Here is a 16,644-nt window from a genome sequence, read left to right as displayed (position 1 = left end):
AGTTTTTGTGTACTCACTCACCCCTGATCTGTCTACCTACTGCTAATCAAAACTAAGTAAGTGTCCATCTCTCTCCCAGGGAGATAAAATTATCACTAGGCTGGAGACAAACCAGTGACTAGCCAGCAAAAGGTGATGCCCTGAAAACATACGGAAAGCTTCAGGAAGAGAATACCGGAGGCTGTCCCCCAACTCCTGCTAAGTGGGGCCTGACACCTTGGGTGACAGCAGCCAACCCATTAGGTAAGGTCTGGAACCTGGCATTAGCAGCATCACTAAGCACCTGAATAATCCCAATCTCCTCGCAGAAAACAAGACTGTTGAATCCAGTGAATTCACTTTTCTGTTGTTCAGAGCCAAATTCATTCCTATCCTAACTATCTCTTGTGATGGCCAGGATGCCCCAGGGGCCCATGGTCAATGTATACAGGGCCAGCAACTTTTACATTCAGAGATATTTCTAGACACAAGGCAGCAGTAAATAAGAGGGAAGAAACAGCCCAGAAGCAAATGTTTCCTGAAGCAAGAATAATTTTTCACCTTTGAAACAGGAAGGCAAGTGGACTTCTAAGTCACCTCTTCAACGTCTTAACTGATAACTATTGCACAAGTAATAAAGAAAAACATTTGTCCCTGGCACAGACTCAAACGTATAAAGGCCATACACATTCAGCTGATCACAAAATGAAGGTAAAAATATTGCAGTAGGTGGGCACAGCTACAAAGAACATTCAAGGATCAGGAAGCTGCCAGGAAAGGTGGGCCTGGAGGAGAGAGGAACTCAGTGTCTCAGGTGTTCATCTCTGTATCTGGCAAGGAGCTGTGAGATTCAAAGAAGTTCTTACAAAATACAAGTTTTGCTGAAAGAATCAGGATGTTCCATGTGAAAAAAAAAAGATCATAATTATTTTTAAAAATCCATTTCTAGGGGCTGGGAAGGTTGTTCAGTAGTAGACCGCTTGCCTTGCATGCATGAGGCCCTGGGTTCAATTCCCCAGCACCACATAGCAAAAAGAAAAAAAGCCGGAAGTGGCGCTGTGGCTCAAGTGGTAGAGCACTAGCCTTAAGCTGAAGAGCTGAGGGACAGCGCCCAGGCCCAGAGTTCAGGCCCCACAACTGGACCCTCCCCCCCAAAAAAAATCCATTTCTAATTTAACAGATTATCTATTAAAGGCATGTAGTTTAAAAAAATAAAGGCATGTAGTTAGACATGCAATGTATTGTAAGGTTTGGGAAGAGGAGACAACAACTTCAGTTGTTGAGTTTCTTACTTTCAAGGAGGATAAGACAAGCCATCAAGTGCCAAGGAAGGGGCCCTCAGAGCTGCCTGTGGCCTGAGGACCTTAAGAGCAGGTGGAGCCTGTGGGGGGACAGAGATACCAAACCTTGCAGGCTGAGGCCATGGAGGGGATATGTAGGACAGAATGACAACTACCTGACTGGAAGGGTAAGTTGGGTCCATCCCTTAAAACCAGACAGATCAGGGAAGAAATCTGATCAGGGAGGTAACCAGTTAACCACTCCCTAGGGAGCCAGGACCTGAGCCAGCAGTGGCTAACCTATGTCACCCAATGGCACAAGGAAGAGAAAAGCTCACAGGCAAGGAATACACGTCCTCCAGCAAACTTGCTACAAGTGGGATGAAGGTCATCACTTTCCTGCAAAGATGACTTCAGCTAAAGCATGACTTCAAAAAGTACTTTTATTATGTGATTGAAATGAAACTAGCGCTCCTATGTGAATTGTAGATAACTAAAAGCTCTTAGCTGTAACATAAATCTCTTCACTACTTCTCTCAACCAAATCATTGCTTCCCACACTTCCTCTGACCACGACAAACAGCAGCAGGGCTTTCTCCCAAATGAAGGATGCTCTTGAAATGGTAGAAGTTAGGGCTCTGCACAGAGTAAGGGCTTAACCTTAATTAAATCAGGTAAGATTCAGCTTCCCTCTGGAGGGAACAGCATGAAAAGGGTGGTGTTCCATGTCAGACAGGCCGAGGGACAGCCTCAAAGCTCCATCTCAACTCAGCACTGACCTTGAACAGGCATCAGACTGCTAATCAAACAGTGCTTATCCATTCTCACACACTTGCAGTTCAGAGAGGCATGCTGTCTTATCTAAGTTTAATTAGATAAGAGGCAGCCCCGCCTCCCTTACCAATTGTGAAATTTTAAATAAAGAACATTTCACAGAGGGGTTCCTACTTCTGAGGGGCATCCAACAGGCCATGTGACACACCTTCCTCTGACTGTCTCAGACACTGCCATCACAAAGGACAGCCCTGAGGGTACGATCCTTGACACCAGTGGCATGCCCAGGTCTGCCTCCCACCACCTGCCTGACCTATCAGGAAAGTCACTCTGGCTCTCTGGACTACTTTCTAGTCTCTAACAACAAGAAGTATAGCTGTTAAGAAGCCTCTGTATCTATCTGCATATTCTGTTACAATTTAAAACACATCTGTGCCTCTGCACTTTATAATTTGTTCAGGTAGTGGATGACAGACATAGAGGCATCAGAATCACCCAAAGGCCATTAAAACTTATTCTAGCTCCCTGAATTTGTATTGGTGATGGTCATGGACTGCCTGCCTGTCTCCTATTTCTTGTCCACACCCTGCTAGATTGTGCAACTGTCTTCCTATCTCTACCCCTCCCACGTGGCCACCCTTAATCGTCATGATAGTATCACCTTTTCACCACTCTGGTACTAGCCAAGGACTCACCAAGACCACATGAACATGATCCAGGTTCATGGGCAGGTTCTAGTCTCATGGTTCATACAGCCACACCCCAGGCTCAAAGGCCATCACACAACTGATAAACTGGTGATGTGGCCCAGCAGTCCACGCTCTACCTCACCTAGTTTAAGTTCTGATACTGTTTCTAATTGCTATAAATATGAACTATAGGGCAACAAGTGACCATAAAACTGAAAAGTATGGCTCTCCTTTTGGCTTTCTGATCTGATCCAGATAAAACCATGAAAAGACAACTGTTCTTAGAGGCAACCTAGACCCCCGGAACCTGCCTGAAATACCAGTGGGGCTGCTCTGAGGGGCAAACTTCCCTGTCCCAGCCATGTGGTGGCTGGACCAACACCTTTTTGGTGCACATACAAGACTAGCTGCATGGCCTCTGACCCCCTCCCCCAAAATGCTCATGAACCTGTTCTGACATATGGGTCCTTCATCTCTCTTGAAAATGCCTATGAGGGGCTGGGAAGGTGGCTCAGTGGTAGAGTGCTTGCCTGGCATGCATGAGGCCCTGGTTTCGATTCCATAGCACCACATAAATAGAAAAGGACGGAAGTAGCGCTGTGGCCCAAGTAGTAGAGCATTAGCCTTGAGCTGAAGAGCTGAGGGACAGCGCCCAGGCCCAGAGTTCAGGTCCCACGATTGACCAGGAAAAAAAAAGGAGGGCTGGGAAGGTGGCTCAGTGGTAGAGCACTTGCCTTGCATGCATGAGGCCTTGGGTTCGATTCCCCAGCATCACATAAACTAAAAGGAAAAAAGTCGAAGTGGCGCTGTGGCTCAGCGCGCTAGCCTTGAGCTGAAGAGCTGAGGGACAGCGCCCAGGCCCAGAGTTCAGGCCCCACGACTGGACCCCCCCCCCCAAAAAAAAAAAAACGAAACAAAGCCAAACAAACAAAAACCCCTCACCACTAGGAGCCCAGTGTGGGGGCACCTCCTATGACCCCAGCTACTTGAAGGGATGTAGACAGAAGGATTTCGAATTTGAGGCTAGTCTCAACCAAAGTTAGAGACCCTGTCACAAAAATCAAAGGGTTAGGACTATGGCTCAAGAAGCAGAACACCTGCCTAGCATGCTTGAGGCCTAGGTTCAATCCCAGTACCACTAACAAAACCACTGGGTGTCATATGAATGCATGCTTCATTACAGAAACACTGTTCTTTTTAAGACACAGATGACAAGTTATTCTAATCTCTGGCTGCTGCCTCTCGTTCACAGCCTCATAAACCTAATTCTGTGGTTGCCCTTCTGCCTCTATTCCCCTACATTGTGATCCCTGTTCTTCTCTCTGTAAGGGGTGTGTAAATGAAATGATAAAGTCCAAGATTAGCAAAGAAAAACTGCCTCAGGGCTGGGAAGGTGGCTCAGTGGTAGAGCGTTTGCCTTGTATGCTTGATGTCCTGGGTTCGATTCCTCAGCACCACATAAGCAGAAAAAAAAAGTCAGAAGTGGCGCTGTGGCTCAAGTGATAGAGTGCTAGCCTTGAGCTTAAGAGCACAGGGACAGCACTCAAGCCCAGAGTTCAAGCCCCACGACCGACAAAAAAACAAAAAACAAAAAAAAACAAAAAACACCTTACCTCAAAGATGACCAATGAGGAAGAAAACAAAGGAAGGGGTAACGTTGTCCAGGAAGAACTGTTCTTATTACCTGACTTATTTGGAACTGTAATCCCTTTGTACAACACCTCAATAATAACAATGAAATTACATTTAAAAAAAAACCAGATGCCATGACTCATATCTCCTGTCTATTCACGTGCTGTCTCCTGGCGATCCTCCAGTAAACACAGCATCCTCAGCTCTCCATTGGAACTGATCTGGTTTGTTGGTATTATTTTTTTGCTCTTTCTTTTCCCTCCTGTTCTCATAGCTCAGTTTTCTGACAGTGCTAAGTGTATTCTTTGGGCTGCAGGTCTTTGTGTAAAGAGTCAACCTGCAAGCTGGCGCCGGTGGCTCATGCCTGTAATCCTAGCTACTCAGGAGGCTGAGATCTGAGGATCACGGTTCAAAGCCAGCCAGGGAAGGAAAGTCCGTGAGACTCTTATCTACAATAAACCACTAGAAAACCAGAAGTGGCTGGCACTGTGGCTCAAGTGGTAGAGCACTCACCTTAAGCTGAAGAGCTCAGGGACAGCATTCAAGCCCAGAGTTCAAGCCCCACAACCAACCAAAGAAAAAAAAAAAAAGTCTACCTGCAGATGCTAACTTTCCAATAAAGACTCCCAATTCGAAAATAAATAACCAATGAGCCAGGCACAGGTGGCTCACAACTTTAATCCTAGCTACTCAGAAGGCTGAGGTCTGAGGATTGCTATTTGAAGCCAGCCCAGGCAGGAAACTCCATGAGACCCATCTGCAATAAACCAGCAAAAAGAAAAACAGAAGTGGAGCTGTGGTTCAAGTGGTAGAGTGCTAGGGACAGTACCCTGGCCCTGAATTCAAGCCCTAGGACTATTTAAAAAAAAAAAAAAAAAAGAGCAATGAAAAAGAGAGTATATGCATTGAGCCTACTTCTTCCATACAAAACCTTGACTCCGGGCTGGGAAGGTGGCTCAGTGGTAGAGCGCTTGTCTTGCATGCTCGATGCCCTGGGTTCGATTCCTCAGCCCCACATAAGCAAAAAGAAAAAAGCCAGAAGTGGCGCTGTGGCTCAAGTGGTAGAGTGCTAGCCTTGAGCTGAAGAGCTGAGGGACAGTGCCCAGGCCCAGAGTTCAGGCCCCACGACCGGACCAAAAAAAAAAACAAAAAACAAAACCTTGACTCTACAATTTGCCAAAATCTTCACCACTCCCTTTTGCCCTGACCTCAGTTCTCTTCCTGCATTTACCTGCCATCTGCCAAAAGAAAAAAAAAGAAAAAGAAAAAAAGAAAAACAGGCTTAGAGGAATGACTCTAGTAGAGCATCTGCTTATTAGCAGGTGCAAGGCCTGAGTTCAATCTCCAGTCCTGTCTTCCACCCATCATCTACTGAGTGACCATGATCCCCTGCTTGGTATCCTCTCTCTGTTCTACCCTTAGTATAGACATCTGCCCCTGGAGTCTTTTGCAGGTGAGCCCAACCAGCACTTCCTTCCCAAAGTTCTCTACTTATTTAACTGACCCAACCCTGCTCATGTGATTGGCTGACAGAGTGGGCTTTCCCTCATACCTCAGAAAGCTGTCCTGAGCAACAAAGGGCCATGCATGATAGGCAGAGGCATTGCTTTAGGCTTTTGTTCCAAAAGGTTATTTCCCTAAATAAATCTTGAGTGCAAACCCCTTAAGAGTAAGACATTATGCCAAAATTGGGACTGGTTTAGCTGTTTAACATGAAAAGCTTTAATGGCTAAAACTGCTCCTGACACAAGAAGTGGAAGATCTTTGTGGAAAAAAACTTTAAAATATACATTTTTTCATGTCATTCATAAATCTTCAAAACTGGGCTGGAGATAATTCAGTGGTAGAGTGCAGACTTTGTGTGTGCAATATCCTTAGTTCAATCCCTCACACTATAAAACAAATCTAAGCACCAAATTGGCATTACTTAAAATTTCTTCTGAATTCTTCTCAGAAATAAATCACTGAGCCAGGCACTGGTGGCTCACGCCTGTAATCCTAGCTACTTAGAATGTTGAGATCTGAGGATCACAGGTCAAAGCCAGCCCCGGCAGTAAAGTCCATGAGACTCATCTCCAATAAACCACTAGAAAACCGGAAGTGGCGCTGTGGCTCAAGCAGTAGAGTGCTCGCCTTTAGCTGAAGAGCTGAGGGACAGAGCCCAAGCCCAGAGTTCAAGCACCACGACCAACCAAAAAAAAAAAAAAAAGCCAACCTGCTTTGAAGGTAGGAAAGTCTGTGAGACTCTTATCTCCAATAAACCACCAGAAAACCAGAAGTGGCACTGTGGCTCAAGTGGTAGAGCGCTCGCCTTGAGCTGAAGAGCTGGAGAGACAGCACCCAAGCCCAGAGTTTAAGCCCCATGACCAACAAAAAAGAAAAAGAGAAAGAAAGAAAGAAAGGAAGGAAGGAAGAAAGGAAGGAAGGAAGGAAGAGAGAGATCACTGAGGGCTGGGAAGGTGGCTTAGTGATAGAGTGCTAGTTAAGCATGCATGAAGCCCTGAATTTGATTCCTCAGTACCACATAAACAGAAAAGGCCAGAAGTGGTGCTGTGGCTCAAGTGGTAGAATGCTAGCCTTGAGCAGAAAAATCTCATGGACAGCAACCCAGGCTCTGAGTTCAAGTACCATGACTGACCAAAGGGGAAAAAAAAAAATCACTGAAGCAATGCCAACTTGTTCTACAGATTTCAACACAACTGCTCCCTGTCACGAGAGCTCCCTGTCATGAGAACATGGTAGGAAGCCCCTGATGCAACAGGAACACAGCAGCTGTGAGAAAAACTTGGCACAGAGCCCTTGCCTTTGAGGTGTTCCCATTCAGCAAAATGGGTGTGTCTATTTAAGTGACAGAAATGGGTCTGAGCCGGGTTACTCAGGAGACTGAGATCTGAGGGTCGCGATTCAAAGCCAGCCCAGGTAGGAAAGTCCATGAGACTCTTACCTCCAATAACCCACTAGAAAACTGGAAGTGGCGCTGTGGCTCAAGTGGTAGAGCATTCGCCTTGAGCTGAAGAGCACAGGGACAGCACCTAAGCCCAGAGTTCAAGCCCCATGACCGACCAAAAAAAAAGAAAACAATGAAAAAAAAGAAATGGGTCTGATATTCAAACTGCAGCCACAGCAGTTTCATTGTGACAAGAGTGAAAAGACAATGTATGTCACCTTGTGATGGATACATTGGGTATCTCTGTCTCTGCTAGGCTGGTTCACTCAAGAAAACAACACAATTATATTTCAAAACACATGGAAAGGAGGGAAGGGCAGAAGTAGTACACCCATGCCCTAAGTGCACCAACCATGACTCAGTTCATACCATGCTTCAGGAATAGATAAGTAATACATATAAGAAATTTGGGGGCTGGGAAGGTGGCTCAGTGGTAGAGTGCTTGCCTTGCATGCATGAGGCCCTGGGTTCGATTCCTCAGCATCACATAAGCAAAAAGAAAAAAGCCAGAAGTGGCGCTGTGGTTCAAGTGGTAGATCGCTAGCCTTGAGCTGAAGAGCTGAGGGACAGCGGCCAGGGCCAGAGTTCAGGCCCCACAACTGGACCAAAAAAAAAAAAACAAACAAGAAATTTGGGTTAGGGGCTGGGAAGGTGGCTCAGTGGTAAAGCGCTTGCCTTGCATGCCTGAGGCCCTGGGTTTAATTCCTCAGCACCACATAAGCAAAAAAAAAAAAGAAAGAAAGAAAAAAGAAATTTGGGTTAGCCAGGTGTTTGTGGCTCACGCCTGTAATCCTAGCTACTCAGGAGGCTGAGATCTGAGGATCATGATTCAAAGCCAGCCCAGACAGGAAAGGCTGTGAAACTCTTTATCTCCAATAAACCATCAGAAAACTAGAAGTGGCACTATGGCTCAAGAGGTAGAGTGCTACTTGCCTTTACCTGAAGAATTCAGGGATGGCGTTCAGAGGCAGAGTTCAAGACCACCACTGACCAAAAAAAAAAAAAAAGTAGTAGTCTGGGTTGTAAAGGAATCCAAAAGAAGTTTCCATGCCGGGCACTGGTGGCTCATGTCTGTTATCCTAACTACTCAGGTGGCTGAGATCTGAGGATCACGGTTCAAAGCCAGCCTGGGCAGGAAAGCCCATGAGACTCATCTCCAATAAACCACCAGAAAATTGGAAGTGGTGCTATGGCTCAAGTGGTAGAGGGCTAGCCTTGAACTGAAGAGCACAGGGACAACACCCAAGCTGAGTTCAAGCCCCACGACTGACCAAAAAAAAAAAAAAAGAAAAGAAGTTCCCAAGGGTTAAGTGGCACCTGTTCACTTTGTTAAGTGGAATGTTGGAGAGCAAATTTGAGATGTATGAGGACCCCTGGGAAAAAAAGAAATAGACCAGAGAGGCCCAGTCTGACCAGAAAAGGATATCTTCTAGTTAGAAGACAGGCTTTAGGAAGTAGAAAGTAGACAGCATTCAAACAAGGGTTAGAACAGGGGAAGAACTCTTAATTCCAGACATGTTACAAGATCAAGAGCCATCCAATCAGAAACGGAAAGCCAAGCCAGTATAACCCTCAAGGCAGACACTGAAACACTGTTTCAGTGAAACATGCAGGGAGGGTGAAAGCCTCCCTTAACCCATCAGGACCAAACCTAAACCCTCCTTAGCAAGGCCAGAACCTGACAGATGAAATCAGGGGGAATTAAACACCATGCTCCAGCTGTGGGCAGGCTGTCTTCTTAATTACTTGTTTTAATCATTTAGTTTTGATTGTTTAAAGACATGAACATAGGGCTGGGAAGGTGGCTCAGAGGTAAAGTGCTTACCATGCATGCATGAGGCCCCGGGTTCGACTCCTCAGCACCACATAAACAGAAAAAGTGGCAAGTGGAGCTGTGGCTCACGTGGTAGAGCACTAGCCTTGAGCTGAAGAGCTGAGGGACAGCGTTCAGGCCTAGAGTTCAGGCCCCACGACCGACCAAAAAAAAAGACATGAACATAAAATGTCACCAGTCTGTGTCCCTGACATGCTGACAGATCACCACCAAAGGTTTCTAAGAATGGTCAGTGAGACTGTTAACTACCCAGTAATTTTGTTTGGTGTGGTAATGAAAACAACTTTTGCTGGGCACTGAGAGCTCATACCTGTAATCCTAACTATTCAGGTAGCTGAAATCTGAAGATCAAGGTTCAAAGCCAACGCTGGCAGTGAGATGCCACATATTGGTTATCCTAACTACTGTCTATAATCCTAACCCACACTCAGGAGACCAAGTTCAAGGCTAGCCTGGGCTACAGTGAGTCTATCTTAAAAAAAAAAAAAAAAAAAAAGTTAATAGAAAGTACCAGGGCTGGAACTCAGGGCTTTCTTGTTCATGGCTGGCACTCTACCACTTGAGCCATACCTCTACTTCCAACTTAATTCTGGAGGTAATAGTCTTAAAATTGCTCACACTGTCTTTGAACAGAGATTTCTAGATCTTAGCTTCCTAAGTAGAATAGATGTGAGCCACTATGCACTCAGCCGCATTTTTCTTTTTTTTTGCCAGTCCTGGGGCTTGAACTCAGGGTCTGGGCACTGTCCCTGAGCTTCTTTTGCTCAAGGCACTCTACCGCTTGAGCCATAGTGCCACTTTTGGCCTTTTCTGTTTATGTGGTACTGAGGAATCAAACCCAGGGCTTCATGCATGCTAGGCAAGCACTCTACCACTAAGCCACATTCCCTGCCCCTCTATTACTTTTTTTGGTAATACTAGGGATCGAATTCAAGACCTCATGCTTGCTAGGCACATGATCTATTTCTTGAGACAATTCCTTAGCAAGCCCCTTATTTTGGTCGTGGGGCTTACCACTTTGAGCCACAGTGCCACTTCTATGTTTCTGGTGTTAATTGGCAAGTCTCAGACTTTCCTGCCTGGGCTGACTTTGAACTGCAGTCCTCGGATATCAGTCTCCTGAGTTCCTAGGATCACAGGGGTGAGCCACCAGCACCTGGCTTGCCCTCCCTCTCCCCCGCCCCGCCCCCCCCCCCCCCCCCCCGCTTTTTTTTGTTGGTTGTGGTGCTTGGGCACTGTTCCTATGCTTGTCAGCTCAAGGCAAGCAAGCGCTCTATCACTTGAGCCACAGAGCCACTTCCGGTTTTCTAGTGGTTTATTGGAGATAAGAGTCTCACGGAGTTTCTTGCCCAGGCTGGCTTTGAACTGCAATCCTCAGATCTCAGCCTCCTGAGTAGCTAGGATTATAGGCGTATTTTTTAAAATATAGAACCAATCTAGTAATGAGAGGAACAGTGGAATATTTAAGTTACAAGGAATTAGGAATTCTATTTCCTTCTTTGTGGAGTAATCTGTCTTGGTAGAATGGGGGATCGAACTCACTAAGCTGGCACTCTACCACTTTGTTTTTAGAATTGGGAGGGGGGGGAGGGTTGGCCGTAGATGGCAATTCTCCTACCTAAGCCTCCATCATAGCTGGATAATATAGGTAAGCACCTGATGCCCTGCTTCTTTGTTGAGATGAGATCTTGCTAACTTATTATCAGGGTTGGCCTCAGTCATCCTCCTGATCTCCATTTCCCTAGTAGCTGGGATTACAAGAATAAATCACCACACTTGGCCAAGAATGAAATACTGGTAGTACAACTGGTAATTAAGGCATAGGCCCAATCTGGGCAGAGATGTCTCACGCCTATAATCCTAGCTACTCAGGAGGCTGAGATCTGAGGATCACTGTTCAAAGCCAGCTCGGGCAGGCTGAAACTCTTATCTCTAATAAACCACCAGAAAACCGAAGTGGCACTGTAGCTCAAGTGGTAGGGCGCTCGCCTTGAGCTGAAGAGCTGAGGGACAGCACTCAGGCCCAGTTCAAGCCCCACGACCAACCAAAAAAAAAAAAAAAAAAAAAGCATAGGCCTTAATCCTCTTTGGGTCACAGGAACCTCTGAGAAATCAGATTAGTTAAGGATTATCTCCTGGAAAAATGTGGATGCACCATATATGGGCCTAAATTCAACTACCTCACTAACTGCAAGGTAAATTGGTCCTGCCCCTCCCTCAATGGGCCGGGAGAGGCAAATCATGAATACTCCTTTGACAGAGACAGGCATAACTCTGCCCCGGGACCTTCAACCTGAATACACATTTTTTCCAAAGTATAAAATGTCTTACATACATACAAATCCCTGCCTATCCTGCCTCAGAGCCTCTTCAGGATGTGCTTATACTAACCTGCACACCCCCAACTACTCCAATCCTAACCTGAGTTCTTTTAAAGAACTAGTAGTTTGGAAGTGGTACTGTGGCTCAAGTAGTAGAGTGCTTGCCTTGAGCTGAAGAGCTCAAGGACAGTGCCCAGGCCCAGAGTTCAAGCCCCTTGACCAGAAAAAAAAAAAAAACAAAAAAAACCTCACAACTAGTTGTTTACAGTTATCTATGTAGACAGCATTAAAGTTATAACCCTTCAAAAACCTTCTTCCAAAGCTACCAGCACTGGATGTGCCACCCCACCCCTATAATCCATCTTCAGGAGGAAGAGGGAAGTGCTGATGTGGTAGAGCACTCACTGTGCAAACACATGAGGTCCCGAGTTCAAGCTCAGTACCATACCAAAAAAATTAATTAAAAGACAGAAGAAGTTAGACCTTGGTGGCTCATACCTGTAATCCTAGCTACTCAAGAGTCTGAGATCTGAGGACTGCGGTTCAAAGCCAACCCAGGCAGGAAAGTCCGTGAGACTCTTACCTCCAATAAACCACCAAAAAACTGGAAGTGTGGCTCAAGTGGTAGACTGCTCACCTTGAGCTGAAGAGCTGAAGGACACGGCCCAGGCCCAGAGTTCAAGCCCCGAACTGACCAAAAAAAAAAAAAAAAAAGAGCTATGGGGCTGAATGTGTCTTAGTGGTAGAGTGCTTACCTAGCATGCATGAAGCCCTGGGTTTGACTTCTCAGTATCACATAAACAGAAAGCTGGAAGTAGTGCTGTGGCTCAAGTGGTAGAATGCTAACCTTAAAGCAAAAGAAGTTCACGGACAGTGTCCAGATCCTGAGTTCAAGCCCCAGGACTAGGCAAAAAAAAAAAAAATCAAGATCTAGATGCCAGTGGTTCACACTTGTAATCCCATCTCCTCAGGAGGATAAGATCTAAGGACTGCAGGAAAGTCTGGGCAGGAAAGTCTATGAGACACTTATCTCTACTAAAAAACTGCCAACCCCCCCCCCCCCAAAAAAAAACCCAGAAGTGGTGCTGTGGCTCAAATGGTAGAGCACTAGCCTTAAGCAAAAGAAGCTCAGGGAGGGCTGGGAAGGTGGCTCAGTGGTAGAGTGCTTGCCTTACATGTATGAGGCCCTGGTTCCATTCCTCAGCACCACACAAGCAGAAAAGCTGGAAGTGGCACTATTGCTCAAGTGGTAGAGCGCTAGCCTTGAGCTGAAGAGCCGAGGGACAGTGCCCAGGCCCAGAGGTCAGGCCCTAAGACTGGCAAAAAAAAAAAAAAGCTGAGGGACAGTAATCAGTCCCTGAGTTCAAGACCCAGGACTGGCACCAAAAAATAGTAATATTAAACTCAAGAGGTGGGAGGATGGCTCAACTATAGAGTCCTTGCCTGATATATGCAAGGCCCTGGCTTGATGCCTTACAATACAAAGAAAAACAGCTTCCAACAGGAGCACCTATGCCAGTGTCAGTCTGGCATTGATGGTATTGTGGCCACAGTTCCTAGGGTGCCCTTCTACCACTCAGTGTCAAGCACCACAGGCACAGGCATCCAAACTGCTAGCTTTAAAAAAAGTTGTTTGAGAAAAGGAAGCATCATTCAGTTTTTCACTCAAATCTCTAAGTTGCATTATTCCAAAGACAATTCACAACCACTGTTGTCAGGATCCTCCAAGGTCTAATATATCCAAAGTAGGGACACTGTCAAGAGTTCTTCTTTCTAGGGCTGGGAAGGTGGCTCAATGGTAGAGTGCTTGCCTTGCATGCATGAGGCCCTGTGTTCGATTCCTCAGCACCACATAAACAGAAAAAGCCGGAAGTGGTGCTATGGCTCAAGTGGTAGAGTGCTAGCCTTGAGCTGAAGAGCTGAGGGACAGCGCCCAGGCCGAGTTCAGGCCCCATGACTGGCAAAAAAAAAAAAAAAAGAGTTCTTCTTTCTAAGCCACTTTTTTACATAGTAGGACACCAACTACAGATCCAAGAAGCCAGATCTCAACTTATTCAGCAAAGTAACACATCTTAGGGTGCCTCGCAAATTGGGAAGACAAGGGGACTCTGCTGCTAAACCAGGGTCACTGGCTCCTAAGAGGATGTCCAGTCCTCACTGTCACTAACGCTACAAAGCAATGTCCTGTCTTTTGGTAAGATGATCCCAAGATTCAATGGTAACAAAAATTCAGTGAAACAAGTAATGCTAGCCCAGCTCACTCTCCATGCAGATGTTCAGCACCCTGCCCATAAACAACATTTCCTTCCATTCTCCCAAAAACCCTGCAGATAAGGATGAGGAATATGGACTCTACCTTTCTACCTCCCTCACTCCACTGTAATCCCTGTATCATCGGGCTGGTAGCCTGGAAATCAAGAAATCAAAACATTCAAATGTCAGGCCTGGAGACTCACACCTGTAATCCTAGCTACTCAGGAGGCTGAGATCTGAGGATGGTATTTAGAAGCCAGCTCAGGCAGAATTCCATCTCGAGTTAGTCAACAAAAACTGGACTGGAGGCATGGCTCAAGGGGTAGAGCACCAGTCTTGGGAGAAAGAAGCCAAGTAAGGGTGTTAAGCCCTGATTCAAATACCAGTACTGACACACACACAGAAAAAGCATATACATATTCACTGACCCATAGGATAAACAAAACATCTACCAGCAGATATGAAGGCAGCTAAGAAAGAAATGCCTATCCAGCTAATACAGAGAAATTAGAAACAGGAGGACAATGGAAACATAATGAGGCCATTACATCTAAAAGGCCATTACACAGAAATTACGTGAAATGACTTTAAGACAGGTCAAACAGAAGCGGCTTCATGGGATAATTAGTATGGAGTAGCGTCTTGAGGCCCTTGTTCTTCCCTCATGGACTCCATCTTCAGAGGATTCTTCTTGAAGCAGCCAGTAAAGAGACCCTGAAGAGCCACACATGTACTTCCTCACATCCTCCCAGGTCTGCAGGTGTATTTCTTCATGGATCAGCAGCGCTGAGACTCGTGTTTATTGTTGGACATCACACCAGGGACTGTGGTTACTGGAGATCATACTAGTTCTGATGCAGACAATGTGGTGGTTGGTGTTACTTCAGCTGCCTACTGACTTTAGGATGCACACACTTACCTGCATAGCCAGTCAGCACCAGACAACACATTAACACAGGAAATATCCTATAAGCCTTACCTTATGTACACTTTTGGGATTCTCCAACCAAGCACAGTACATCTCCTCTACATAGTTTGAACTAGTCCCACTCAGAAAGGGTTCAGCAGCAACAGGTGCAGAATAGCACCGAATGTGTTGGAACGTCCTAATTGCTGCTGGTTTGTTTTGTGAAAATGTCTTAACAGTCTGGGAGGCCGTCAACGGCCTCAACTTAGTAGCACAAGTCCTTAAATGAAACATTTTTGTCCTGAAGTCTGTCACAACTACCTGTGGACAAAAGCAAGAAAGAAAAGTTTAAAAATGAGCATTTGTAGGAAAGTTACTGAACAATGCGGGGAGGGCGATTAGAGGGGACCAGTAAAGAGAACAATAGATGAGATTATTTTACCTAAATTATTATATACATGATTTATCATAGTAAAATCCCTTTGTATATACACTGAAACATGACAGTGCTAGATGCTGGTGGCTCACACCTGTAATCCTAGCTATTCAGGAGGCTGATATCTGAGGGTCATAGTTCAAAACCAGCCTGGGCAGGAAAGGCCATGAGACTCTTATCTCCAATTAAGCACGGAAGTAGCGTGGTGGTTCAAAGTGGTAAAGCACTAGTCTTGAGCAAATTAGCTCAGGGACAGCACCCAGGCCCTGAGTTCAAGTCCCATAACCCACCCACCACCCCCTCCAAAAAAAAAAAAAGAATGATAAACAAGTAAAAGGCTATGTTGGGCCAGACACTTTGGCCTACACCTGTAATACAAGCTACCCAAGAGGCTGATTTCTAAGGATCTTGACTTGAAGACAGCTTTGGCAGAAAGTCTGAGAGATTCCATCTGCAATTAACTAGTAAAAAAGCTAGAATGGAAGTTTGGCACCAATGGCAGAGTATCATACATATGATCCTTATGTTCCTATAGGATTAGCATGTACTGCAAAATGGTAAGTTTTTCTAGTTGGGTGTTAGTGGCTCACACCTGTAATTCTAGCTACTCGGGAAGCTGAGATCTGAGGATCACAGTTCAAAGCCAGCCCAGGAAGGAAAGTCCCTAAGACTTATCTCCAATTAACCACTAGAAAACTGGAAGTGGCGCTATGGCTCAAGCGGTAGAGAGCTAGCCTTGGATGAAAGGGCTCAGTGAACTTGGCCAAGGCCAAGTTCAAGCCCCAAAACTGACCCCCCAAAAAGATGTTCTAGTCTAACCAGAAATTAGACACTTGCTGTATTCATAGTATTCTGAAAAACACAAAGAAATTAGTGTAAGGTCTGCCACAGGCCATGTGAACCCTGGCCTCCCCACCTCCAGCACAAGTCTCCTCCTAGTACCTGCCTTACCTACATAACTGGCACACCTGGAAGCAGTCACCTCCCCCTCCTCCAAGGTCATATCCTGGTGGCCCCTGGTCAAGCTTGGGGGGGGGGGGGGGAGAATCCCTGGCCCTGAGGTCACATCTGGATCCAGTGTAGTTACACCTTTCCCCGACCTGGCCACACCTCTTCTGGTACCTGGGCTAGATAAGTTCTGGACCAGGATCGGTCTCCCCTAATGCTTTCCACCATGCATAGCAGGGCAGCAATTCAGTAAATACACTTCTTTTCCTGCCTGAATATCATGTAGTGTTCTCTTCATTGGCTACCTAATTAAACCTATTTACCTCACAGTAAGAAAAAGCCTTTGCTTCTCTTCATACAATTTATCCTTGAGTAATCAATATAATCGATTCCCAGCCTATCTATCTATCTATGAATGAATGAATGATGGTCCTAGGGCTTGAGCTTAGAGCCTGGATGCTGGCCCAGAGCTTTTCTGCTCAAGGCTTAGTGCCCAACCACTTGAGCCACACTGCTCCTACTGGATTTTTTTTTTAGGGGGGAGGTGGGGTGCTTGGTTGGAGATAAGAATCTAAGACTTTCCTGTCTCAGCTGGCATCATACTATAATCCTCAAATCTTTGGCTCCTGAGTAGCCAGGATTAC

General features: G+C 45.8%; 1 protein-coding gene across 3 annotated transcripts in view; it reads right to left on the bottom strand.

Annotated features, from left to right (window-relative positions):
* Ogdh (oxoglutarate dehydrogenase) overlaps positions 1 to 16,644 on the bottom strand; it is a 78,808-nt gene that overhangs the window by 57,938 nt on the left and 4,226 nt on the right. For all 3 annotated transcript variants that reach the window (XM_042702422.1, XM_042702420.1, XM_042702421.1), the window contains exon 2: positions 14,689 to 14,937. In XM_042702422.1, the coding sequence (XP_042558356.1) occupies positions 14,689 to 14,910 (222 nt within the window). In that variant the 5' untranslated portion in view covers positions 14,911 to 14,937. The remainder of the gene's footprint in view (positions 1 to 14,688; positions 14,938 to 16,644) is intronic.

This window comes from Dipodomys spectabilis, unplaced genomic scaffold (genome assembly GCF_019054845.1).
Source record: "Dipodomys spectabilis isolate Male_0828 unplaced genomic scaffold, ASM1905484v1 ptg000322l, whole genome shotgun sequence".
Taxonomy (NCBI): Eukaryota; Metazoa; Chordata; class Mammalia; order Rodentia; family Heteromyidae; genus Dipodomys; species Dipodomys spectabilis.
The sequence above is the reverse complement of the archived record's forward strand: the minus strand, read 5'-3'. Positions and strand labels throughout refer to the sequence as shown.